This window comes from Cinclus cinclus, chromosome 4 (assembly GCF_963662255.1).
Source record: "Cinclus cinclus chromosome 4, bCinCin1.1, whole genome shotgun sequence".
Taxonomy (NCBI): Eukaryota; Metazoa; Chordata; class Aves; order Passeriformes; family Cinclidae; genus Cinclus; species Cinclus cinclus.
In genome coordinates, this window is record NC_085049.1 from 12826134 (window position 1) to 12852916 (window position 26783).

General features: G+C 36.3%; 1 protein-coding gene across 1 annotated transcript in view; it reads right to left on the reverse strand.

Annotated features, from left to right (window-relative positions):
- Positions 1 to 26783, reverse strand: part of PCLO (piccolo presynaptic cytomatrix protein) — a 310788-nt gene that overhangs the window by 114959 nt on the left and 169046 nt on the right. Inside the window, exons 8-10 of the mRNA XM_062491657.1 lie at positions 15021 to 17229; positions 9806 to 9963; positions 2242 to 2323 (exon numbers count right to left, since the gene is read on the reverse strand). Coding sequence (XP_062347641.1) covers positions 2242 to 2323; positions 9806 to 9963; positions 15021 to 17229 — 2449 coding nt within the window. The remainder of the gene's footprint in view (positions 1 to 2241; positions 2324 to 9805; positions 9964 to 15020; positions 17230 to 26783) is intronic.

Genomic DNA, 26783 nt, shown 5'->3' on the forward strand with positions numbered 1-26783 from the left:
AGAAAGGAAGAGCAAAAAGAGACAAAGGGAACAAATAAAAACAAAGAGAAAGAAACCAGCTGGGGAAACAATCAGACATCTAGATAAATATCCAAAATTCTCACAGTGAGATAACTGTGATGATATAAAAGTAAATATTTTTAATTTCTCTGCTATATTAAATAACTTCTGCTGCATAATAGACTTCCTCTGGTTCATAGTCATTGTCTGGTGAATAATCACAGATGTTTACTATTAGTTTGCAGATAATGTTTAATAAAACATACTTTTAAAACCATGTGCCTATCTCTGGTACAGATCATTTGGAAAGCTGAAGGCGAAGCATAACACACTGCATAATTGAAGAGAGTTTTCATGTACTTAAGTCATTCAGACACTTGGGATGAGGGAAGGAAGGAAGGTGCATAGTCAAGGAGTTATGGTACTTCAAAGATGTTTAAGGAGTGAAAACTACAATTAATTCTTCTGTTTCAAGGCCAACCTATTCTGCCTTTGTATCTTTTCTGTACAATTTGCATTTAGCCCTTTAAATATTTCTAGGGAAATCTATGTATGCTTCATACAGAAATGTATCTGTGCAGGTATCCAAGCATGTGTCTGGACTAAAACACAAAATTATGGCTGCAGAGTGTAGACAGAGCCAAGCTTGCTGTCTCCAATTGGAATTTAAGCACAATATTATACAGCTATAACAGTGAGCAATCCCAGTGTGGGCTATATAACCTTAGCAGGACCCTGAGTACATTTTTGATCCTGTGTGACCCCATTTGTGCATAGGCATGAGATGTCAATATCTACACCTTGGGTTTGCCCATCACTGCTCACAAGGCATTTTCCCTGAGGCACAATGTGTTGCTGTTATTGCCAGCAGGAGAGTTAGTAGAGAATTTGGAATAGGCATTTCCCACAGCATAAGGGTAATTAATTTTACATAGGAGAGCAGGCTTCAGCAACACTAAATCACGAGCTTTACAGCTGTGTGGTTGTAATTCCTCTTATTTTTGAGTAAGAGAGCAGCTTGGATCACAGCATTACTCATCAGCCTGCAGGGCAAAGATCCCTAGAAGGATGCCAAGGAGTTCCTGTGGACTGGGAGGGCCTGGAGCAGCACAGGCTGACACACAGCAGAGCTGGCAGCTCCTTTCAGACTGGGCTGTGTGGGTGGAGGGGTCTTTCTGCAGCCTGAAATCATCAGTGGGTGTTACGCTGACTAACAAGAAAATACCTCATAATGCATACAGAACTTTCATTTAACACCCTAAATATGAGGTGGGTACTGAGGATGGAAATTATCAAGACTTTACTGCCAGAAACCCTGTGAAAACAATATTTAGCAATTCAAGTAAGTTCATGCCACTTTCTACTTAATGCTCGAGGGAACACCAGGGTTGGCAGTCAGTAATTACTTCTGTGCAGAAACAGAGTTTGACACACACTATTAGAATTTTTTAAGCAAGCTAAAAGAAAGTCTGATGGTTTCACAACACAGTGCTTAAAGCATCTACATATGAAAAAGTAAACAACAACAAAACAATGTATTGAAATAACTTTGAGTTCCGTAACAGTATTAAATGTGAGAAAGGGTGCAATTCCAGAAGCTCAGACAGAGACCTTACCCGTGCCAGGTCCTGTAATACATGAAAATATCACACTGGGTTCCAGTTCTCAGCCTGGGAGGTGAATGAATATCACCTCTGCCACTTCCATCTCCTTGGCAAGCAGACTCGGACTTACATGAACATTTGTGTCAGTGTCAGGGAAAGAGAATGAATCTGAAGTCCTGTGATAAATGCATCCATGTAAAGATATCACAGAAAAATGGGATTTGATTGTTCTGCTAACCTCCTCTATGGGGGTAGTGGGGAGGGATGGTAGTGTTCCAGAACAGAAAGAATAAAATTGTCAGTTCTGTACATGTTTAACAACTACACAAGCTTATTTTATAAGGACTCATGCAGAGAATATAGAGTTACATAAAAAGCAACAGCAAAACAGACTGTTCATACGGATAACACAACAGATTTTCCTCTGCTTTTAATGTCTGTACAGCTTACATATCTTGAACAGATGTCGTGACCTTTTTTATGCACTGCTGTTTTCTGTTATAGCCAATGAACAAGATTTAAAATGACCACTGAATTTCCTGCTGCATAGACACAGGACGTATTTGTAATACTGGAAATCTTTTGTATAATTCAAGCTAATCAAATTAATTATCATGTCTGATAGAGGGTTTTTTACCTGAAACTGTGTGATCCTTTGGGTCTCTCAGTAGTTTGAGCCTTGTATGAGGGAAAATGTACTGCAGGGGCTTCCCATTTATCTGAGGAACACAAATATGCATGTCATTAAAAGATAAACCAACAACAATAGCTTCAATAAATTTAGCTTCAATAATTTCAGACAGTTGAAACAGAAACAAGCAAAGAAACGTATTTCTTCCAGGGAAATATCACAACTTCTCAATTCAAAAACTCTCCCAAGTTTGAAACAAAACATGATTCCTGCATTTTTTATAAAATTATTTTCTTAGACAAATTAAAAAAAAAATGTTTACTTTATTACCATCCATGATTTTCAGCTTTAGTTTCAGCAAAACCACATGGTCCAATGTACCTCTTGTCTTCAAATTTCAAAAGCCATTTGAAAGACCCAAATTAAAACTCACAGGACTACATTCTGTATGAAAATGTGCAACATTTACCTGGGCTGATTCTAGACCACGTCTAGGATTTGAAAGCAATGCACCCTACAACATACTCTGAAGCACCAGTTTTCCTGTTGGAATGATCCCACCTGCCCCACAGTTTAGGCATAGTAGGGCCAAGCTTTAGGGGCTAACCCAACATCCAGGGATGATCACCCTGAGCCTGCACCAAAATGCCTCTGCAGAGAGCTGGTTGCAACACTGCCCTCATTGCCATCACAGCCCCCCTTTGCCTGCAGTTTTGATCTTTTGGTAGCAGAGATGAACCCATCACTTTTGTGCCTCAGCATGTTGGTTCCAAGCTTAGGTGACCAAGCTTAGGTGACCCTTGGACGAAGAGGAGGGAGCATGACTGTGCCTGGCCCAGGATGGGACCTCAGGTAGCAGCCTCAAGAAGCCAAAGTGACAATATTATGCAGCAGCTTGAGCTCATCAGCAGCCTGCTGCCAGGAGTTTATTACTATTATTTATATTTAAGTAGCATTTAAAGGGATTAAGCTCCTCCTGAGCCGAGCACTTTAAACCTAGTTCTGCCCTAGAGAGTTTATGAAGTTAATGGATAGCACACATAAATGATGGGAAGGGAAACAGAGAAGCCAAGGGACTTGCTTAGCTCAATCCCACAGTAAGCAGAAGAGTTTATACATGTGTTGTCATAAGTCAGTTATTCATCCAGTGAATGATGTTGCATCTAGAAGACTCAAATCCTCCCATAATACAGTGAGAGTAATATTGACTGTGATTAATATCAGACATAAAGGATATAATGGATTTGGTAGCAGACATGTACTCCAGAATACATCAGAATGTGAGATCAGACAGACATTTGAATTTATCATAGGACTTTGTCAGAATATAGAGTCTAATGCTACCAGGAGTGTAAAAAGTTCCATGTGGTTTCCACACTCATTAATGGATAGGGACACTGTTATGATGACTGTCAGAAATTCAACAAGTTCTAGATAACAATAAAAGTGATGCATTTGTCACAAGTAGCTTACATAAAATTGTATAAAATCTAAAATAATGCATCTAAATTTATTTTGAATTAAATACAAAAATATGAAATATTGCTGCTTACAAGAAGTGTACAGAACACATTTGAATAGATCCTTAGCTGGGATCCATTTGGGTGGGAGCAATTCAATTTTATTGAGGAATGCTGCAACTCCTAAACTTAAATTCATATTGTTTTACTTGCTCTATCTTCTTTCATTTTTTAAATAAAAAACAAGAAACAATCGAGGAATATTCAGTGCTATATTGTACATGACTGCTAACAAATATATCAGAAAATATAGACTGTCTCCTTTAGTCTATTACTTCCTCATTACTTCCAGAATTTTATGAGAAGAATAAATCTTTGTGATTTATATAGGTCTAAATAAAAGCATTGAATTTTATTAGTGTCCAGGGTAGTATATTATTACTATTATTATTATTATTATTTTATTGTTGGTGGGAATCAGTACTTAAAGGGAACATGTCATTAGGCTTTTCCATTCAGACCAGTACATTTCTGAAAGTGACAGAATAAATAAAAAAAAACAGTAGTTGCTGTAAACAGATAATACTGAGAACAATTACATTGTTCTTGATGTTTTGCTTTAATCATTAGCAAGCATATTTATCTGAAATTTACTGGAATATTTGAAAACCTGGAATACACACATTATTCTGAAATTTATCTGAAAATTTATCTGAAAATTTTCTAGAATATTTCAAAACCTGTAGAACATAAATTATTATGTGTTTCCAGTTGTTCACATCATACTTCCACTAAAGTTGTTTTCCCTTCACCAGAATATATGCCATGAATATTTTCTGGCTGACTCTTCCCCCATTTTCCTCAGTGAAGACAGAGAAGAACCCCACTGAAGCCACACAAATGTGACAGTGGAAATCCAAACTGGTGCAGAGGGGCCATCCTTCCCCTGCACAGCTGCAGGACTGGAGAGCATGTGAGTTAACAAGCCCAGATTTAAGTCACAGGGCAAAAGTTGACTTGATCCCACTTATCTTTTACAAACCCCAGAGATTTCTGCCATCTATCCCTGTCATGAAGATCATTCCTCACCTTTTGGGAGCATTCAGTACACTTGATTTGTAGTTCAGAACTGGCGTATCATCCTCTTCCTCAGGAAATGTGAGCTTGGGTCATGTGTTTCATGTTATTAGTCAGCTCAAAGGCTGTCCAAAAATGGAATGAATGAGAAATAATTTTGCAGAGAGTTTTTAAGACTGCTACAGAAGATGAGTTTAAAAATGCCTTTAATTTCCCATTGTCTTTAAGTGTTTTGTCTGATAAACAAACACTATGGAAGCCTCATAAAAGGGAATATTATAAGGTAAAGATGATAAGCAAGAAGAAAAATCTCCCATTCCACTGGTGTTAGACAGGGCCTGATAAGATGACTCTCAGCAGCTAGAGCTGGTTGTTGTCCTCCAGGAAATACCATTTCCAAGGGAAACTTTACCTGAGGGAGGTATCCGAGAACAAGATGCTGGATGCTCCAGGTGGTGGGTTAGGCAGTATCCATCCTAATTTCTGAATACCAAGTACTTGCATGAGCACACAAGGCCTGTGCAAGCTGGTACTAAGAATTTCTCCAGCTGTGGTAAATCTGCCCCTTTGAACCTCTAAATTCCCTCTGTGCAGAGCACAAATGTCGAGCTGTCTAGAAATCCTCAAGGCAGAAATTCCTTTCTGCTGATAGATCCCCAGTGATGGAGATAATTTGGAGAAGGTGCACTGAATTAAAACTTATCAAATACAATGCTCCTGCTCATTAATAAATTGCAAAGTGAGTTGAATTTTCTTCTGCAGTTAGGTAAATTCAACACTGACCTTTGCTCCAGAAGTCATTCTGGCATGCAGAGAGAAAAACATTTCTGAGTGACTAAGAAATGAGGCACTGCCAGTGAAATTCCTTCATGAATTACAGTGAGGGGGTGGCTAACAATCCACTCTTTAGATTAAATATTTTAACAATTACACTAAAGTCGGAAATGTCCCATTTCTCATCATATTTCCAGAGAATCTCAGTCACAAAATGCCTCCCCTCCCCGCAAGTCTCTAAGAGAAAACAGTTTACTACAATTTAAAAGAAATTGTCCTCGCTACTTGGAAAACAATCAAAACTAAGTAGATGCACTCCAAAAATGTGGAACAAAAGTTTTCAGGTAGCCTTCTGCATCTCTGTCACAAATGGTATTTTCTTATTTTAGCTCCAATGCTCACCTTATGATCAATTTTTTCATAATTTCTAAATATCCAAGTGCCCCTAAAAAGGCTTGACTTAAATTTCAAGAGAATGGTAGTGACCCATGAATGAAGACAAAAGCATACAATTTTTAAGGGTGTGTAGAGATAGGGTATTGCATTCAAAAGGTTTCTTTGCCTTTTTTTTTTTTTGTGATTAGAAAACTGTTGCCTAAGTGAACTGACAGCAATAGATTGGTATTAGGATGAGTTTAGGATATTGTTATTCACTTAGGTCTTAAAAAGACCCATCTATGATGACTGAAAGTATTTAAAACCCCTCACTGGGAAACTACTTATAGTCTCTTAATAGACTTGCACTGACCATGCCCTTGTCATGATTTTTTACTGCCCTGGCTCCTCCTCCTACTGTTCTTTCCTAAACCGTTTGTAACAGCCAATTTATCTCAGGATATGCAAATAATTTTTAAAGAAAGTAATAAGAAAAAAGCCTCTTGATGTCTGGAGGTTTAAAGAAGTTGCTGGTGAACTGGCAGTGACTAAGTAAACTGTTGAGCTCAACAGCAATCAGTGGGAATTCTACAATAGATTATGAATTGATCAGGTTTTACCCTCCTCAGGGAAGCAGTCCAGAATCAATACATTGGGAAATGGCTATTAAGATATTCAACTGAACTGCAATTTAATGTGGTTTCAGAATACTAAATAGCACCACATAAGTTGCTATAGAAACAAATGTATTTTAATATTTATAATACAGTGTGTGAGCTTAAACTGCTAGGTTCTAAGAAATCCATAGAAGTGTGGAGGTTCAGGCTGTCACTTTGCTGTATTCTTGCTTCAAAAGATCAGGGTTGTGCTTTATTTATCCCCTTTGGTTGTACAGTCTCTGTGGGATGTAATCAAGCAGTTCTGATTTCATCTAGTAAGAAAACTGATGCTTCATATGTGTGAATCAAAATCTTCTGAAATGCACATGTTGTAGCGGTCATTAAAATATTTTAATTTTTTGGCACAGAAGATCATAAAAATAGCAAATTTAGAGCTAATAAGTGTATTTGGAAACACTGATACATTACAAGCAGTAATGCAGTATTGCAGCAGTTGCAGTGCTATTGATGCAAATTTATTCTTTCTGTGGCTGGTTTGAGCTCAGTAAGGGATATTAAGGGAGTTGTAATCGATTAATTCCTGTGCTAACCAGGAAACTTCCCTCCTAACTGATTTCAGGAAATCATTTGCAGCAAAGGAAGCTCTGGGTGAGGGTGGATATGTTCAGATGACATTGAATGGAGAACGACTTGCCATTTTTCTGTCTAGAGTACATTTACTTGAACAATACAGGTTCCTGTGCAGGACTGAGGGGTGGATACAGGAGACAGACAGCATGGTACAATGAATTCAGTGAATCTTTTGTTACGCAAAGGGCTGAAAAAGCCCTTAGGGAGGCACTCTCATTGGCCTGATATGGTTTATTTGCCTTCATTGCTTGAAAATATAATATTAATTCTAAAGAAAGAGAGATGTTAATACTGATTCACTTTATTCTATTGCTAAGTATTTCCCAACTCAGTGTGGAGCTAATGAAACTTTTAAAAAATATCTCCGGCCCTTTTTATTTTGTCACAAAACAGTTTAATTTCTGGATGTGTCTGAAAATATATTTGTTTTTAAGTTTTCTTAAACAAATGTTAACAGAAGACACTTGATACACACAAGCTCTGAGTAACATTTTGATTAGGTAGATGATGTGGAGTTGGTGAGACCTGGCATTTCTCCCTTCTGCAGAATCATTGATACTATTTTGTACTGGCATGTGACTGGCAGTAGCTAACCTGGATGGAAACAGAAGGAACTGCTGTAAAGCTTCTCCTCACACATCATTTCCCTTCTGCTGAGGCTTTACATGGCAACAGACAGAATTATTTAGAACGTGTTCAATCTTCAATTTACACCCCATATTTCACAAAACCTTAAAAAATGTGTTTAGCAAGATTTTAATGCTGTACCCGTATTTCCATACAAGCATGGGGATATTGCAACAGCTTGAGGTAGGGGAAAAAAAAACAAACAAAACATATTGCTTTCCTGGAAATATCCAGGAAAATAAAAACTCTTAGGCCCTTTAACCTTCCTGCTGAAATATTTTGAACAAATTTTTTACCAGTCCTAGAGTAGTGCTATTTATAAGAGAGAAAACAGCAAAGATCACATCTCTGTGACCAAGATCTTGCTTTGGAATTGCATCCCAGGAAAAAAGTTCTGAAGCTCTAGAACTTAAGTGCCTCTTACTAACCACCTCCTTATCACACACCTCAGGGTTAGCAGTAATTCTTTTGGAAAAACCTAGTTTTCAAGGAAAATTTTCAATTTTAACTCCAGAAGCTATAGTGGTAAAATACAATTATGTATGCTTCGAATAATAATTTTTTATTGTGAGGATTAAAGTGCTCAGAAAAATATTTTTTTAACTATTGCCAGTGATATTAAGAGCTGTTAAGACCATACCCATCTTTTATCTTGCAATTCAGTTGATTAATAGAATCATAGATCTATTGGAATAGATTTCTATAAGAATTATATCATGTAAACCCCTTTTTCTCAAGAAGAAATGAGTAGGCTCAGTACAACCAAGGGTGGGTAAAGCTCAATACATGCTGGGGATAGAAAAGGAGGGTGAAAATAAATGACAGCTTGTATTGTGAGACATTTTAACATTTACTTCATAAAATCTACATTGTTACTTAATAAAACCTACATTTGATTGACAAATGCCAGTGAAAATGCTCACCAGCATAAAACTTTAAAAGCTTTTTTTAAAATATCCCATGACAGTGGGATAGTCCTGTTTTGCATGTAATGGAGGAATTAACGTGAGCAATATAAACTATTAAGTATCACAAAGGGGCTATGCAATACCTTCTGTTAGAATCACAGAATTGTTAAAAGTTGGAAAAGACATCGAAGACGATCAAGTCCAGCTGTCAACCCAGTACAACCGCCATGTTCACCACAAACCATGTCCTCAAGTGCCATATCCACATGTTTCTTGAACACTTCCTGGGATGATGACTCCAGCAGTTCCCTGGGCAGCCTATTCCAATGCTTGATTACCTTTTCCATGAAGACATTTTTCCTAATATCTAATCTAAACCTTCCCGGATGCAATTTGAGGTTATTTCCTCTTGTCTTGACGAAATGCACTCATTGCTTTAATTTGACCTCGTGTAAAAATGTAATCTAAATCAAAACATAAGAATATATACAGATATAACCTAAAACGATCAGTAAAAATAACAACTGAAACAAGCTACTGAAGATCTTAGAGATTTGAAATACATAAACTTTGCTAATAGTGGAAATGGGATGGTACACTAAGGTAAACTAGATTTCCAAGTTGGCAAGCTTGAAAAGCAGACTATGGTATTTTTCTTTCCCTCTCTAAAAAATGAAATACTCGAAGTATTAGACTGATAAAGTCTTGCTGATTTATTCAATAATTAATCACAGACTGCTGGGATTATACTTACCAACTGAAAATAGAAAAAATGTCAACAGGATAAAGGAATTATTTTCCTTCAACTATAAAAAGAAGGGACTTGAATTTGGGTGGGATAAAGCTGGTAAGGGAAAATTAGATTAATTTTTTTTTTAAACAAATAGGAATACTTCAGGTATAGATATTTTCAGTTATATTTCAAAAGTCAAAAGACAACCTGCAAAATTAATACCGAATTGTAGAGGAAAGTCAATCACATGTTGATGATGAATACAGGTTCAACAGCACTACAGCTGGATTTTGAGTGATCCTGTAGGTCCCATGGGAACCTCTGGACTCTATGATTAAATTATCAATCATTTATAAAACTAGAGGCACATCTTATTTGACAGCTTACTTGATCTTGGTGTTGACTTAGTGGTCGAGAATGTGACAACTTCTCTGGCAGCCTTCTGTCAAGGATGTGTCCATTCTCCAAACGAGGCTCTCTGGGCTTGTCAAACCAATCTGTTTCTTCCCGACGGAGATGATAGGCTTTGAAAACCAAGGACAGGTCAAATGCTCTGATCCAGTGCTGGGCAAAGGGCAAGAATGTGCATTGTGCATAGCAAACATGCAGAGTGGTTACTAACTGGCCATGCAGCTAAAGCAAAGTTAGAGGTGAGACTTGAGACATTGAACTTGAGCGTTATTTAGCTGTGAGACACTAAAGGGAGAAGATTCTGTTTATGTCAGAAATGTGGATATTAAATACAGAAGAAATCCACCAGGGCTATAGACACTTCCTCCTTCTGGCAGCTAAGAAACACACTGCAGATTTCATATATCTCTAAAATGTTTGTTGAGAAAAATTTAGTCATATTAGTTATTTTGAAGCAGACTAAGAAAAAAAAAATCCAAACAAACTCATAAAATTCAAATTAAAACCCAAAATAACCAACCCTCAAAATGCAAACTTCACTAATTCCCAATTTTCTGAACTGAATATTGTTCAAAATATTTTGGAAATAACCTAGAACTACATATAAAAAAAATACAACCTCTTTATGGAATCAATATCAAACCAATCAAAGAAGATAGGAACCAATCTATGTAACTGAAATTCTAAGCAGAAATATTATAGGTATTCTCATTTTAAATTCCATCCCCCGATTTTGCAGTATGAACCTTTGCATGTGGATTTTTAACGTTTATTCTGCAAAAAATCCTACAAGACTAATATTCTTATGGTTTATGGACAATAATAGCTAATAGCTTATGGATATAATATTCTGTTTGCAACAGTAAAAGCTGTATTAGGCATCTTTTGAGGATCAAATAACATCATTTCACTGAAATCAGTTTAGCAAATGCATATATTTATGCTTACTGAATGGTCAACTGATATAGGTGTCACTCCATTGGGATCAGTATCATCTCTTGTTTTCTTCTATGTTGCAAATCAGTGCAAACCAATTCATTGTTCAGGTAATGCAGTGTAGCATGTAAGGCAAGTTTGAATTTTATGCTTTATTAAGCAAGGTAAATTTGGAAATCGAAGACAACCTTTGTTTCAGCAAAACCACAAGTAATTGCAAACCTTAAGTAAGATCAGTTTTTGCTATAGTAACAAAAGTGAATGCACATGACACGGAAAATAATTTAAAAGGAAAAATAATAGTGTTAATAACCTTTCTTATTTAGTTATGAAAGTAAACATTATCTGTTTGGTTTAAGGAATAATTGGAAAAAAAAATAATGGGAAAAAAGTAAATTGTGTTTTTTCATTACAAATTTCCTAAAATTTTCCAAAAAAGAGGAATAATATATATGCGTAATTTTTTTTAAGAAAATGTTGTATGTGGCAAAACCAACATTCTATATTAAATCAAGCCTTCAGAAAAATTTTAGTCTTGATTCAGATATTTATGCAGTCTCCTCCTTTATGACTGTGCACAAACTTATTTAACATTGAATGCTTTATTTAATATTATTTAGATAAGCATATATGAATAACCAGGAAAATTATTAGAAGCTGATGCTTATCTCACTACTGATTAGTTATTGATTAACTGCCTGCAATAAACCGTTATGATCTAGCATGCACACATTTCATGCTTTACACATTTTTGCTGGTTGACCAGTACCTGCACAAAGCAGGCTCATTCATACTGATCCTGACCTAACTTCTTTCTGAAGCTTGCATGAAGAACCTCATATATATTCCTGACCCCAGATGCTAATGCTGGCTATCACAATCTGTATCATCATCTGAGCAGATGAAAATAAGATTTTTTTTTTCCTCGTGCCTCAGTTGAAATATTTTTTCCTGTATTACTTCTCTTGAAAATGCAGAATTCCATATGTTCAGACTACTTTTTTTTTCAAACTTCGATTAATGTGTATGTTTTATTGAAATTGAAGAAGTTAGAAATGTATGTGTACACACACACACACACACACACACACACACACACACACACACATTCACGTATACATACATGCCCCATTGGTTTTGGCTTGCACAGCTGGGATTTGACAGAGCTGGGAACCTGACAACAGCCAAGATGAACCACTGACAGTCTTAGAGAAGTCATCCTTTTATTCTAAGGCTAACAGAATGCAGGCAGAATGTTCCACCCAAACAATTAACCAGTTGAGATTGAACTCCAGGCCATGGGATCCAAAATACTCAATCAGAGAAGAAACAGTGATCACTCACAGATGAAAAATTCACAAGGAACAGGCTGTGTTGATATCTTGATGTCTTGATATCTCAATTTTAAACTTCTAAACACTGTTGGAGAATTGCCAAATTAGCATATAAAAGAAAAAAATAATACTTGAGGTGACAAAAGGTACATTTTATACCTTCTGAATAGCAAGGGCTAATAACGTGTGGAAAGTGACAGCTGTGGGATTGACAGAGATCTGTTTGCTGGATCAGAGTTTTCATGGTACTGGGAACCCTGAGAAAATTCCAGGTGCTTCAAGATCTCAAAATGCTGTTGATTTTCATTGGGCAGTTCTGGACATTGTGCTCTTTTAACACTAAGGCTACTTTTTTAACCTGTTCGAAGTTTGGAATCCCAATGTAAGCACTACTTATGTCCTGAAGCATGGTTTTAAGATTTGTTCCAGTATGTACTTAGTGAAAAATAGAAGGTTTGGACTCAAAGTCCTATTTGCATTTGTATTTGTATTTGTTATGGAATGTCGCTCATAAATATGAACAGAAAGTCAAGCATGTCTCCAAATTTGAACTGAAGAAAAATAATTTCAATTTGACACTTATTTTTTAAAGTCTCTTAAAATGATAAATCTAGCTGTAGCACAGGAAGAGTTTTCCTAAGACAGTGCATAAGACTGATTTCTTTTAATGAAATCTCATCAAAACCATGCAGCAGTTGCTTAAAATAAAGAGAAGCTGCAAAGCAAATTGTACTAAAAGACTGGATTAAACATGCTAGAATAGCTGTCCACTGTCAGGGCAGCAGATCACTACAGAGAAGAGTGCAGTCCCTGAAAAAAAAAAGGCCTTAACTTTCTATAGAAATGTAATTGGTTCTTTTGAACACTTTTTATCTTACATCCAAATGATATGTATTATTTTCAGTACAGATTACTTGCTATTAGACTGCATATTTGAAAATAATGTAATGAAGTGTTTTGCTTTCCCAAGAAATAGGCTATTTGTGAAGACAAAATTTGATTAAAAATTAGGAAAAGACTGCTGAAATGGGAAGCCCTGAGTGACATATCAATCTAATACAGAATATGTGAATTGAATTATAATACTGCTGAAAGGGTCTAACTAATCAGAGACTGATTTAAAACTGAAATGTGTTCAACTAGAAGTGTTACATGTATGTCTTCTACAAATACAGATGAGAAATGTAATGCACTGTAGGGTAGATACATCATTCCCTATGACCTGTTCATATGAGGCAGAATAGCAACAATTGGATTTTTTGGTCCAGGTTGGTCCTCCTTAGTTTCCAGGAGGAAAAGTCCTGTATCTTTCACAATGTGACTCTAGAATGACCTGTAAAAATCAAAAGTTGAGAGGAGACAAGATAGCATCTGCTTATTTAGGAAGAATGATATGAGTTGCAACTTTGGGAGTTCCTCTTAACTGCTTTCAGATTTAATTATAGGACTCTGTGTGCTAAGAATTGAAGGACAATAAAAAGCAGTTAAACTTCTGATAAATATCAAAAAAGCTGATGACCCTGAGTGTCTCCTGAAACACAGAGTTCATGAGGGGGTTATAAATATCTAAGAAATATGAAGAAAAACCTACAGGACAAATCCCTTAGTATGAAGTAAGAGAAAGGCAAATAGATTTTTTTTTTCAAATGCTTATGAAAGATTCAGCATGTGTAAAAAACCAATAATGTGATAATGAATGGAGGTTAGTAGAAATGTTAAAAATAAACCATACTACTTCATAATCATGCAAATGTGTCTTTTGAGACAATCATTGCCATTTACAGACAATAGAGCGCATGCAAAGTCTCTTTTATTGTGCAGTAAATACACATAAGAAAAAGTTAAGGGAGCGCATACAATTTTGAACATATTCATTTCATTTGCCTTCAAACTGTTTTTAGGTTTTTTAAACAATTTTGATTATATTAAGTCTGAACTGACTCAAACAAAACTGATACATAATTTGCAATTATTAAGTACTCAACATTAGTTTTAACATTCTGCTGTACTTATTCAGAAGCAGCATTTTTAATTGCACTATTTATAATACATCAGAAAGGTTCCTTTCATGAACTTCAGTGAGATAAACTCTTGTGCTTATTTGGCAGATGTGTATGGGGTGCATATAAAACCAGCTACGCTGCATAATCCATCAACAGAAGTAAAATACTTTATGTAAGTTTATTGAAGGATGAGATTGTCTTGCACCATTCAAATGACAAATTATCTTACATAATCACAATTCTGAATGCACAGAAGTCCACATGACAGGATGCTTTCAACAAACCATATGTAGAATGTATATTGCTATCATGTTAAGCTCTGTATGGTTCTAACATATAATATGTACTTCATGAACAGACTATTTCTATATAAACACGGATCTAAATTGGTGCATCGGGAGATGGAATTATCATTTTTTGAGTTCTATCATGAGATTTCATGCACATAAAATTACTGGAGTTTTTTAGAGATTTGGGAGATTATTTCCAAATCCCAACAAAAACTATTGCAAGTTCAATGATTCACAGTCACTGGAGAGAGCTGCACATAAAGACTGATGGCAGAGTCTGTATTGTACATGGAATGTTCTACAGAGTATCACTGAAAAGTAGACGTAAACAAGCGAAAAGGAAAATGCACAAGCAAACCAAAAGGAAAGCAAATCAACAATATAGTAGCATGCTATAGTAGCTTAACACCATCCAGAAACTGTTAGGGAAAAATAAAAAATATCAAATAAGACAAAACAAATCAACCCCCAAAAATTTAGATACACAGAAGATGCACCAAGGAACAGAAAAGGAACAAGTCTTTGAAGTGTAACAAAAATCAGACACATGCATAGAAATGAGGATTTGCGTTGTGATAGTAAGATACCAGTCTGAGGCCTAATTTACCTTCACTGTCTGACATGGCATGCTGGAAGTCATCCATGATGAAGGCTATATCTCGATCATAGCCTCGAGTCCGTGACTCTTCCCTCATATGCTGCTGGACCTCAGGTAATGAATGGCTCGATCCAAACTGGTCCCTGGTATCTGCAGATATTGGTGGCAAGGGTCCAGCTGCTGCTCTTGCCATTCCCATTGGCTGTCCAACAGGACTTAGTGGGCTCTCCTCCTCTGAGTTCTGTGCTACTATAGGGATCCTTCCCCTGCTTTGGCTAATAGGTAGACTGGTGGGTTTAGTTCTTCCAGAAGGTGCTGCATGGCTAAAGGAAACATCTAAAGGTTCAGCTTCTTGGGCTTTCAGTCTTAAAGAAGAACTAGAAGAATCCCTTTTCAGTGACAAATCAAGCCCATACACTGAGGAGGGCCTAGATGAGGGCCTAGATCTACTACCACTGCTATAAGACTTGTCTGCTTCATCTTGGAGTGCAGATCTCATTGTTGGACCTAGTGCAGTCCCAAGGCCTGCTCCAATGGATGACGTCAGTGGTGGCCCCATGTACTTCTGTTGGTCACTGATGTTTTTTCTAAGGCCATAAGTTATATCATCCTGAAGAAGCCTTGCCCTGGTAGTAATTCCCCCAAGTGTTGAAGTGCTAGAAGTCATATAGCTTGAATAGTCAGGCTCAAGGTCTCTGCTTTCTTGGATAGGTGAAAACTTTGTTAGTTTGGGGTCTATCAAGGCTTTCTTGTGTTTTGACTGCTTCTGGTAAAGGAGGGCTGCTGGGAGCTGCTTAGCAGCTTGTTTCTCAAGAGTAAGCCTACCTATGCTGTATTTCTCAGATTTTGGAAAATGCCTGTAGCTGCCCTCTCCATGGTAATACTGTGACAGGCCAGCCAGATGATCGAGACTTTCTGCACCTCTACGGAACTCTTGCTTTATCTGGTGTTTCAGAAGTTTGAGCTCATAAGGGTCCTCCATTGGGTCTTCATCAGCTTTAACATAGGAATGTAACCTAGAAGAAGTCTGCAGTGGTGCTAGGAAGTCTGACACTTCTTGTGCTCTCCTGGCCTCAGTTGTGCGAAGAAGTCGATCTGTTTTGGTCAGATCTTTCTCATGGAGACTAAAACTGGAACCAAGAGCTCCTGTTCCTTTAGTAAGTTCTCCTATATCATCAATCAGCACATAATTTCGGGATGTATGGTGATGGTCTATATCTGCATAGAACGAATCTGCAGATATGCTTGATATAGGGCTGCTTGCTATGCTGTTTCTCTCGTCTAGTCCTATCCTTAAGTCCAAGGTAGAGTATTTACTGCCCAGCTGGGAAACTGCATAACTATTGTCAGTTGAAACTGGTGCTATCATGAGAGGCTGATTGCGAATCACATCATAGTTTGTTGTTATCTTAGGCTCCAAATATAATGTGGTCTGTCTTGGCTTTGGCTGTATGACCATCATCTGTGATGGGAGTTGATATGATGGCTGCTGAGATGGTGGAGGTTGAGCCTGTGGGGTAAAGGACATGGTAGCTCCTGTTTGGAATGCTGTCTGGGTCTGATAAGGTGAAACCTGCTGGTGATACAAAGGCTGCTGCTGTTGGTAATGTGACTGCTGTGTGAACTGAGTTGGTGCTTGAGTTGGCAGGGCAGGAGATGAATATTGATATTGAGCATATGGGCTTGTAGCAGGGGCAAACTGTGTTTCTGGCTGAGTTTGTGGTGGCATAAACTGGTTAAATTCTGTCTGGGGTGCAGTACGTGGTCTTTCCAAGCCATGCTGAGTTTCTATTCTGGTTGACCTGGTATTATTAACTTCACTGTCTGACATATAATCACGTTCTTCTGCTACTCCTTGGAGATAGGCACGCTCTCTCTTTTCTCTTTCTTTTAGTAGGGCTTCCTTCCTCCTATTAATGCCCATTTCCAAGTATCTCAACTTGGCATCTATTTCTTTTTCCTCCTCATCTAGCTCTGCTTGCTTCTTCCTAAGCTTGGCTGATTCACGTTCGACCAGATCCAATTCCCTGTCTATATCCTGAAGAATTTTGGCTCTGGCCATAGTGGTGGTCCTACAAATCCTTCTGCGTGAAACTGATCCCACAGAAGTATATGGGGACTGAGTTCCTGCTGTTGCTTCCTCTGGAGGTGGATTGGGCAGAGTCCTCTTCACCTTCTTTTGAGTGCTGGATGGAGTCATGCTTGAAGAACCTTTTGACTGCAATAGAAGAAAGAAGACTGAATCACTATTCTGGAAGGAAATTAATCACAATTTATTTAAATTTTTTCAGGGTATGGGTTTTTAACTTAACCACATACTTTCCTTAAGACAGGAAATTTTGTATCTGTGATTAAGCAGAAGAAAATAGAAAGGAAAATCAGTCTGCTAAAGATGAGCAGTCTAATGCAAAAATAAGGGTGACACTCACTAGGACTTTTTATAGCCTAAGATTAAGAAATCTACCTTATATTCTTAAAATTGAATCAATGGTAATTTAAAAGTTTGGTTTTTGTTTTGGTTTGGTTTGTTTCTTAATTTTTGCATACTTAAACATATTCAATGCATATGTGTGTGCAAGGTGAATATATATACATGTACACCTCCCTTTTATATAACAATTAATTTAATAAAAATCTTCATAATTATAAATTTACCTATATACACATTCATATTTCAATTCATATATAATCTGTAAAGTTGAATAGATGACTCTGAGCCAGACATTGAATGCTTATAGTTTATGGATATAAGCTATAACTTGTACTGAAATCCAGACAATAAAGCAGAACTTTCTAGTAACAAGACATGTAGTTCTTATCTGATGCTATATATATTTAGGAGATTTTCTCATCCCTTACAAAACTGGTATAAGCTTCCTTCAGTTCACTGAAGATTTTCGTAAACAAAATTTGTTCAAATTAGAAAGCTAACGTTTAAAATGTAAAAAAATTTAAGCACTCTAAAATTATGGTGATTTAATTCTGTCCAGGTGTCCAGACTTCCTCACAGTTAATGACAGAAAAGTGATTCATCCTGATGTAGAGCTATCTACCTTAGGCTGATAAGCTTTTTTTTTTTTTTTTTTTTTTTTTACGTGCCAATCTCTCTTCATCAGCTGGAAAGTAGACAATGCAACTGGTTAGATACTATTCAATTTGCACACTAAAGTTCTAATGTTTTAGACTATTTTTTTTTTTTAGTTTTCAAGTTTAGGCTCCCATGCAATATATACAGATTAAGAAGCAAGACCTGAATGATTTTGCAGTTTTATCGTATCTCCCTAATAGATTATTACAATTTTTGCCTTAGCAAAGGAAAAGAGATTGATCTACACACATACACTGAAGGAAAAGAAAAATCAGCTTAGCCATTACAGAATGCAGACATGTTAATACCAACATATGGAAACATTTTAGCCCAGTTTAAAAAGGGAAGAATAAAAACAATATTGATCAAATTGACTCTCCTGCCACTGCAGGCAAGGACAGCATTTCTGCAAGGATTAATTGCTTTAAATTAAAAATGGCATTTCTTTTGAAATAAATACTACCTCATTCAGGTAATAGATGATGTAGGAGTTTATAAATCAGTATTTTCTCAGTTTATTTTAATATGGCATCAACCAACTGTACAAGTTTTTAAGATGTATTGACAATTCTCTTTTGCTGGTCCTCTGTTACCTATCTTTAAAAAATTATAATAATCAACACATTGTTTGCCATGGATCTTTGAGGAAACATTCACCACCTTTTCAAGTGGCATTTAAGTTTTTATTCTCTTCATCTAAAGTCCATCAACTTTTGCATTTTTCAGATTTCAATAAAAGCAATTTAATCTTTTCAGCTTCCCATGACCATTTCACAATCCCATGTTGTGCCAACAAATCAAAGGAGCTAATTTTATCTTGCTCAGTGTGCACTTATAAGACAAATTAATAATCTACAGTAGGTCTAGTTGGCTAATGTTTAATATTGTAAAATCAGTGTAATACCACTGCTATTTCCCCCTCCTGAACTGAAATAGGAATCACAGATGGTGAAGCAGTCACAGATGGTCACTGGTATTGGGAAGCTCTATTAATAAAACAGCCATAAAAGGTCTACAATACTTTATGGAATTAATATTTTCAGATGATAGTGAAGTTGGCGATGCATACATCTAAGTGTCAGATTACTATGCATTTTAACAAAAAAAAAATTGCTTTTAGATTTCTCTGTGTATGAATAAACTTAGACTAACAGATATTATAGGAAGATGTTGCACTTGCTTTTGAAAAAGTATTGAATACCTGTAGTTTTTAGCTACTATTCTCACAAAAGGAAGACCTCATTACTTTTCCTTGAGATTTATACTGGGACAAGAAAAATAAAATTAGTACTGTGACAAAATGTGTGCCTGTTTCTTGTTACTAGATATTTCCATCATCATGTTTCTCCATGCATCATGTTAGCATTCTCCCTGGGAACTGTCTTTGTACATCGAAGGGAAGTTCAACTGCACTATTTTGACAGACAACTTTAAAGTGGCTGTTATTAGTTTTTGCATTTCCTTTGAATTTGTTAAATAGCATGGGGAATAAAAAGGCAAGTTAGGGCTGATCTTTGCCAAATTCTAATCTCTTTATCAAAAAGAATTGGAGTGGAAAGGAGTAATTGTGCTGTCTAGTCCTATCTCTGCATTTTTGGTCATTGTCTCACATTTATAATGTTACACTCATTTTACATTTGAAGTACCCAAATGAAAGATGGGGCAGAGACCTTCATGAGATCACTCTGGAGCCACACAAACCTATCAAATACAAGCAGGCATTCTTAGACCTTAAAATCACTGGTTAAAGGTTAAGTGATATCTCAGAGAGGTCACCTTAGCAAGCTCTCTGACTGAATAAACAATGATGTTTCCTACTGTATTTTACCTTGTTTTCCATCCTAATTTTAGTCAGTTTACTTTTAGCTAACAATTAGCATCCTCACTAATTTTTAAAAATATTATATTGTTTACCAAATGATCTCTCTAAATGTTGAGTGTAACTTCCAAAAACTAGAAGTAAATTATTGTTTTTTATTTTACAATTATGCTCATATAAATGTTAATACTTTATTGCTGACCCCTGTAGAATTTTGCACGAGTCTGGGATATCCCTTCATGGTGGACTTAGTGGCAATCAGATCTGCTTCTGAGGCAAAGCTGACCTTGTTAAAATAAGGCCAAAGCCCACGCTTGAAATAAAAGTTACAGAGATGTTCCCCCCAGTACTACAAACTAAAGAACTGAGGAACAAACTATCTTCGCCTTCCACCACCACTCCTTAAGCCTAGCAAAGTTCTGAAAAAAACATAGGAGGAAGTCTTTTCAGTCTTGCAGTTCAGTGACAAGATAACATCACAGTAAGGAAGTCAAAAGACTGAGCTGAGGGTTGCATGCAAACAGATTTAGCAAAATCTTGCTCTTCTGCCTTGCCAATACACATTACTCTTGATGTGAGTTATCATCTGAGTTTGAATTTATAGAGGTCATCCAGACAAAGGCTTGTGAACTCTGTTAAATTGTGTGGTGACTTTGGAATAACTCCTTTGCAATGACCGCCCTGTTCCTTAGAAATCTTTCTAAAAATACCTTTTTCTACTTATTTTTGTCTCTTTTAATTTGATGTCATTGTTGACAAAGCCAGCAAGACTCTGACCCACTACAAGAATCAGTCAAGTACTAGGAAATACTAATATGTTCTGCTGCTTTTAATCTGTTTTAAAGAGATAGGTTACTTTGGGGGACTGAATGGCTCAGGATAGCTGTGATGAATTTCTACCTCTAAAAACTGTGTGTGATTCTAGCTATGCAATCTTTCTTGTCCTCTTCTCAAATGAGTTTTTGAACATGATATGCTGCTCTCCATTCAGGTAGCCATGTTTGGATATTAGTTTCATTTTCAGAACCTCAGATTTCACACTTGAGCATACAACCCTTGAATACTTCTTGCATCTTTTGAATTTTACTAGTAAAAGTGTATTATTATTCATTCCTCTTTTAAAATTTTCTGTGATCACAACACAAACCTCAACTTCTTCTCTGATCGTCTTTAGAGCTGACAAAACAGACCTGCACTTATATAAATATTTTTTGCATGAGTAGGGAAAAATTCTGAAAATAATGTACACAATATGTAAACATATAAGCATTTGCAGAAGCCAATTACAATTGTGATGACAGCATCTTATTAGTGATCACCAGACTCTCTATATAATAGACACAGTCATGTCAGAATATTACAGCCTGTGGTGTTGTGAAAAGCAAAGATAAATTGGATTATAGATGAGACTACTCCTCAGAAGATTCAGCAGCATGGCAAAATGTTCTATACTGCAGAAGAACAAACCTCACCTCCTGCAGGGCTAGGCTCGCTGAGACTAATCCTAACTACTTGACACTAACTTGTAACAGACTTGAAATGTCAGCAGAAAGTTGACTGTATTCTGTTTTTTTCTGCTACCAGAAAAACAATGCAAATAATATTTTTTGTGTTCAAACAAGGACCGTGTAGTCAATAAATTCGCTCAGAAAACTTATGACTAGCATCAGATTGAGAGATGAATGCTGATGTGTTAATGAAACTACTGGGAATAAAGTCTTTTTGCCAGATAAGATGTCAGGTAGTGGAGGGATAGAAATTACTCTCCCATTCAGAAAAAAATCACCTAGGTTTGGGACTAATGCAGATTGTTAAGGTGAAGCCTGTGCTGTAGCTCACTTTCCAGATCTCACATCTTGAATTTTTCATGTAACAAAAACCTTCCCAAATGCAACCCTTCCACAGTCCCAAAATACACAGTTGAAATTGCAATTGTAAGGTAGCTGTTCTGCTTATAACGGGCTGGAATGTGTTACTCAGTATTACAGGATGTGCTCTTCATTGTCAGAAATTTATCAGAACAATCAGAAATTTTGGCAATTCATTACTTTAAATATTTAGTTTACTACAAAAAATCCATGAAAATCTGTTATAATTCATTAAGGGTTTTTCGGTAATTTAACAGTATCTTTAAAAATGCTTGCAAATGAGACCCAACTCCTAAAGATACTAACATAATACACTAGTATTAGATTACTTCATTTTAAGTATGGAAACCTTAACTACATTTTCTTACAGTTGCAGATGTCCTAAACAATGTTTCGTAACTTGTCCTGCACAAAGAAAGTTTCTCTTGTAAGTTTTTATGGACATTTCTGAAGTTAGTATCTATTATGTGGTAACTGCTGATGAGAAGGGACCACCTTTGTTAACCCCTGGTTAACAAACATTAGACCAAGAATATTGAGAAGCTTCTCTCCACTGGCGAAGGGTGACATAGGGGCATTTCTACAGCATGAAGAACCACAGAAGGTGGGAACCCTCCAAAGAAGTCATCAGGTTAAGGGAAGCAGATGAGTTGAGTATGGTAAGGAAAATATATAGAAATATGTATTTAATAAAAGCTGGTCTCATCAGCAGTGCTGAGAATGGAGTAATACATACTCTGAACAAATTCTAACCAACAGTAAAACCTTATCATACAAGCAGCACTGCCTTGGCTTGTGTGCCATTGTTGGCAAGAATAGTGGAAGATTAATTTAATGAGTTGAATTTGGCTGAGTATTGGGGAGTGAAATACCCTGCTACATGAGTAATATACCAGAGCTTTCCTTCAATGTAACTCCTGTCTTTTTCTTTTCTGCAAGTACGTTGCTCTGGGGACTGAGCAGTCAGGCAGAAAACTAGTTTCTAAATCATTACACAGCAGCACCAAGATGTCAGTCAGTTTGATTTCCTCTTGTTTTTGTGGGCTTTCTTTTTGTTTTGTTCTTTTTTTTTTTTTTTCACTCCTTTGGAAGTCTCCAAAGAGAAATTTATTTTCTGTTAACACCAATACACAATTTTTAGAAATAGTCTATTACAAAACAATAAATATTTTTCAATTTTTTTGCTTTCCTTCATATCAGTCAGAGTCACTCATTCCTCAGATAAACACTTTTGTTATTTCCATCCCCTTACTACTTTCATTTTCTCTGTGAAATTGTTTGAAATTGCCATTTTTCACTGCAAATGCAAGGGGGACAGCACAGTGCACTTCCTAACAGCTGATGTGATGTGAGATATCAGCTTCTATCCTCAGTTAAACACATAAAAGCCCACATGCTTCTTTGGATCTTGAGGGGAGAAGGGAGAAATTCAAAGGAAATTTGATATGCAAACTGCAGTCAGATGTGGCCCCTACGCTGTGATTTTCAAAGGGTGCTAAATCTACATTTCATCCGTGTTATGAGAGCAGAAGTAATAGTTGTTCTTAGTTGTTTACACAGCTGACAGTTTTACACAGACTAACTGATTTGTGATTAATTTGGAACAGGACTGAAAAATTTGCTAATAAAGGGTAATGGGGCAATTCCCTTCTCAACTTCTAAAAACTGGAAATAGCAGTTTAAATTAGCAGTAATACATCACTGAAAAATCAGCTTATAAGAAAAAATGAAATCCATTGTTTTGAAACTTTGATTTAAATAGTGCAATTGGAACAATATTCCATGTGCATTCAAAGGAATTTAGAAAACATACACATTATTCACAAGCTTACATTTTAATTCCCTTACCTTACATCTACAGATCATATCTATACTGTTTGCTTTTTATGATCACTGAAGACAGTATTTTTTCCCAGTTGCCTGAGTCCAATTCACTACTTTTTTTTTTTTTTCTTTCATAGCTTAAGTCTTATGCAAAAAAGAAACATTTCTGGTTAACTTACAGAAACATTACCTTCAAAACTCATTATTTTCTTTTTTATTCCTAATTTCTTTTCCCAGTCTGCTATCCTTTGCTATTTATTTTTGCACCCATATTACCTGGCTTTGCAAGGTGCACTGTGATAGCAGTTTATATGAAAGATTAACTGTTCAATTATATTAAATGTATACAGAATTACAGGTATCTCAGTTACTTTGCAATGGGGAAAAATCTCTTGCAGATTGATTCAGACAATGATTATCTGTCAAGCTAATAGAAAGAATCAAATTGTCAGAGTTGAGTACTGCTTCTGCATTGAAATGTCCTTACCAAATGGACTCAATATTTGCCTCATCATTCAATCTCTGAGAAAATAGAGAAGGAAAATAAGGAAGTGAAAGGGGGAAAGGAGAGGAGAAGGGGGAAAGCCTGTCCTCAAACCAGAAGAACATGATCAGAATTTATTTTCTGAATGTCAAATACAGATTTCATACTTTGCTATGAAAGGCTTGAAAACATCACAGGAAATACAGAGCTGCTATGTAGGCAATACCTACTGATGCTTCCTAAATGCCTGTCTTTATATGCTTTGTATTAAGATGTTAAATATTCTCAAGTATTTTATTTATATTTCAGTATACTAAAATCTACTGAGGAACTTCACAGAAAGAAAATGCTATTCTGCCCTTGTTGCAGTACTATGTTTCCAGTAGCAACTCCAGCTCATACTCTGAGAGCTAAAGTACTACAGCCCTAGTCTAGAGCCAAAGCCTGACAAAGAATTTAAAACAAGTCCCTCTGTCTGTGAATTAAAATCTATCCTTATTTGCTAACTACTTTTAAGAATATATCCAATTTTTTGCTTAAAATAAAAAAGGAACAAAATGAATGGATTTTTTCTATACATTGCCCTCCACACGACTCAGGGATGTTTCTGAAGAGGAGAATTGTTAAGCATATTTTACTTTGACAACCCAAAAGATTTAAGATATAAATGACAAAACAGAGGACAAAGAGTCTGCGTAGGAGTCCACGTATTGAATAACAAGAACCTGAACCAGAGAAAAATTCACTATATGGAGAAATAAAAATGGCAAAGCTAGAATTCCTCTGAGGTAGGTGCTTAATATGATTAAGACAAAGCCTGTAGATTCATGGTGACTATGTACCATACTACAACATTGTACATTATACTACGACATAATTAGTGTTTCTTTATCAGTTACAATTTTTTTTCTCCACTCTGTTGTTTCACTGAAATTTTTAAATGAATTTTACATAAATACAGAACTGAAAATACTCAGAACTTCTCTGTCTTATCTGTTGTCAACCAAAAATTATCAAAAGATATAAAAAGTTATCAAAAGTTCTATGATGTGGATGGACAATTTGATGCCTGTGATAGATTAAGATACAGATATTGTTTACACATGATGAACCCTGTCTCCAACACAACCCATTTTTGGATTTAGCTAACTAATACCAGAGAACTGTACCTTAGTAATGTGTTTCAATACAGAGGCAATGTGATTCTGCCACTGGTAATTTAAACAAGCTATATTAAAGGATATTGCATCAAAATATTAACTGTTAGTTTTGGGATTTGTTGACTGCAAAGCTACTTGGGGCAGAAGAGATAGGTATCAGTCAATTTTACCTTCCAATAACAAAATCCTTGGAGTAAGTCTTTCTGCATCTAATGAAATCGCCTTAGCATGGGCTCATTCACTAATAGCAATCAATAATACAGCATTTTTCATCATGTAACATACAAATAATTATGTGTCATACCCCTCAGTCAGAATAATACATATTTGAAACTCAGATCCCATCTATGGAAAATTTTATAGGATTATAAAGAATATATTCCCAGTAATTGAGAATATATTTTATTTTATTTTCCTTTGCAATATAACTGGGAATCCTGGCCAGAAAATACTATGACAAAAGTTAAGAACAGTTTATACTTATCAGTATGATATTCATATAGTGAATTAGCACCATCTGTTTTCAACAGATATCAGGCTCCTTTGCAAACTTCCAGTAACAATTACAAAAAACTAAACAAAACAAAAACAAACCAAAAACAAAAAACCCAAAAACCTCCTAAAAATCCTGAAACAATAAACACTAACCCCCCCCTTCATCTTTCAAAGAAAGGAAATATCAACATTGTTTCACAAGGGAAAAGAAAACAAAACAAAACCAAACCAGACAAAAATGGTGTGAGAAAATCATGGCTTTTTCTGCCTTTCCTTCACTGCAGACTTCCTCCACAGGATGGTAGCTGAGGAGACACCACATGGTGTGCCACAGCCCTTGTTTGCTCACAAGAGTGACGATCATCTGCCCAAGCACAGGCATCATGTGCAGAGTTAGTATGAGCTGGTTCTCCAGACTACTGAACTGAAAGTGCAATTCCTCTTCAGCTCACTCCATAATCACACCTGTTTCTCTTGCCAGCCATGGAAACAGCCACATGTAACACAGATTCCATCTGTAAATGGTCTCAAGACAGGAGATCATTCCCACTCACCACAAGTAGAGCAGTTTCAATTCCTGCTTTTGGCTCCTCATGGGGTATCTGCTTGAAGCAGAGTTTTAATCCTTTTGTTTTCTGCAGGAATCTGACCACCTCTTCAGTTCCTCAGAAATTACACCTCTCTGCAGCAACAAAAGGTTCTGGGTTTGGCTCATTTTGATGATTCAAGCAATATTTACTTTATTCTGTATTTATGATGCTTTGCTTCCCTGGTCTAAGATTAAAGGTGGCAGAGTGAGCAGAGCCCTGATTAACCACTTTCTCTAAAATGTGGTTAATTTATGTGAAATGTGGGGAACAATAGCCATGTAGCTGCTGCTGTAAGGCACAGATTAGACAAACCCACCAAGTGCCCACCTGCCTAATTCAGGCCTTTCTACAGCCATCACAGCTACGCCTTCTTTTTGTCTTTTCTGCTCAGCCCTGGCTTCATCCATACAGCTGTGCACCTGCAGAACGGTCTGCATCAAATTT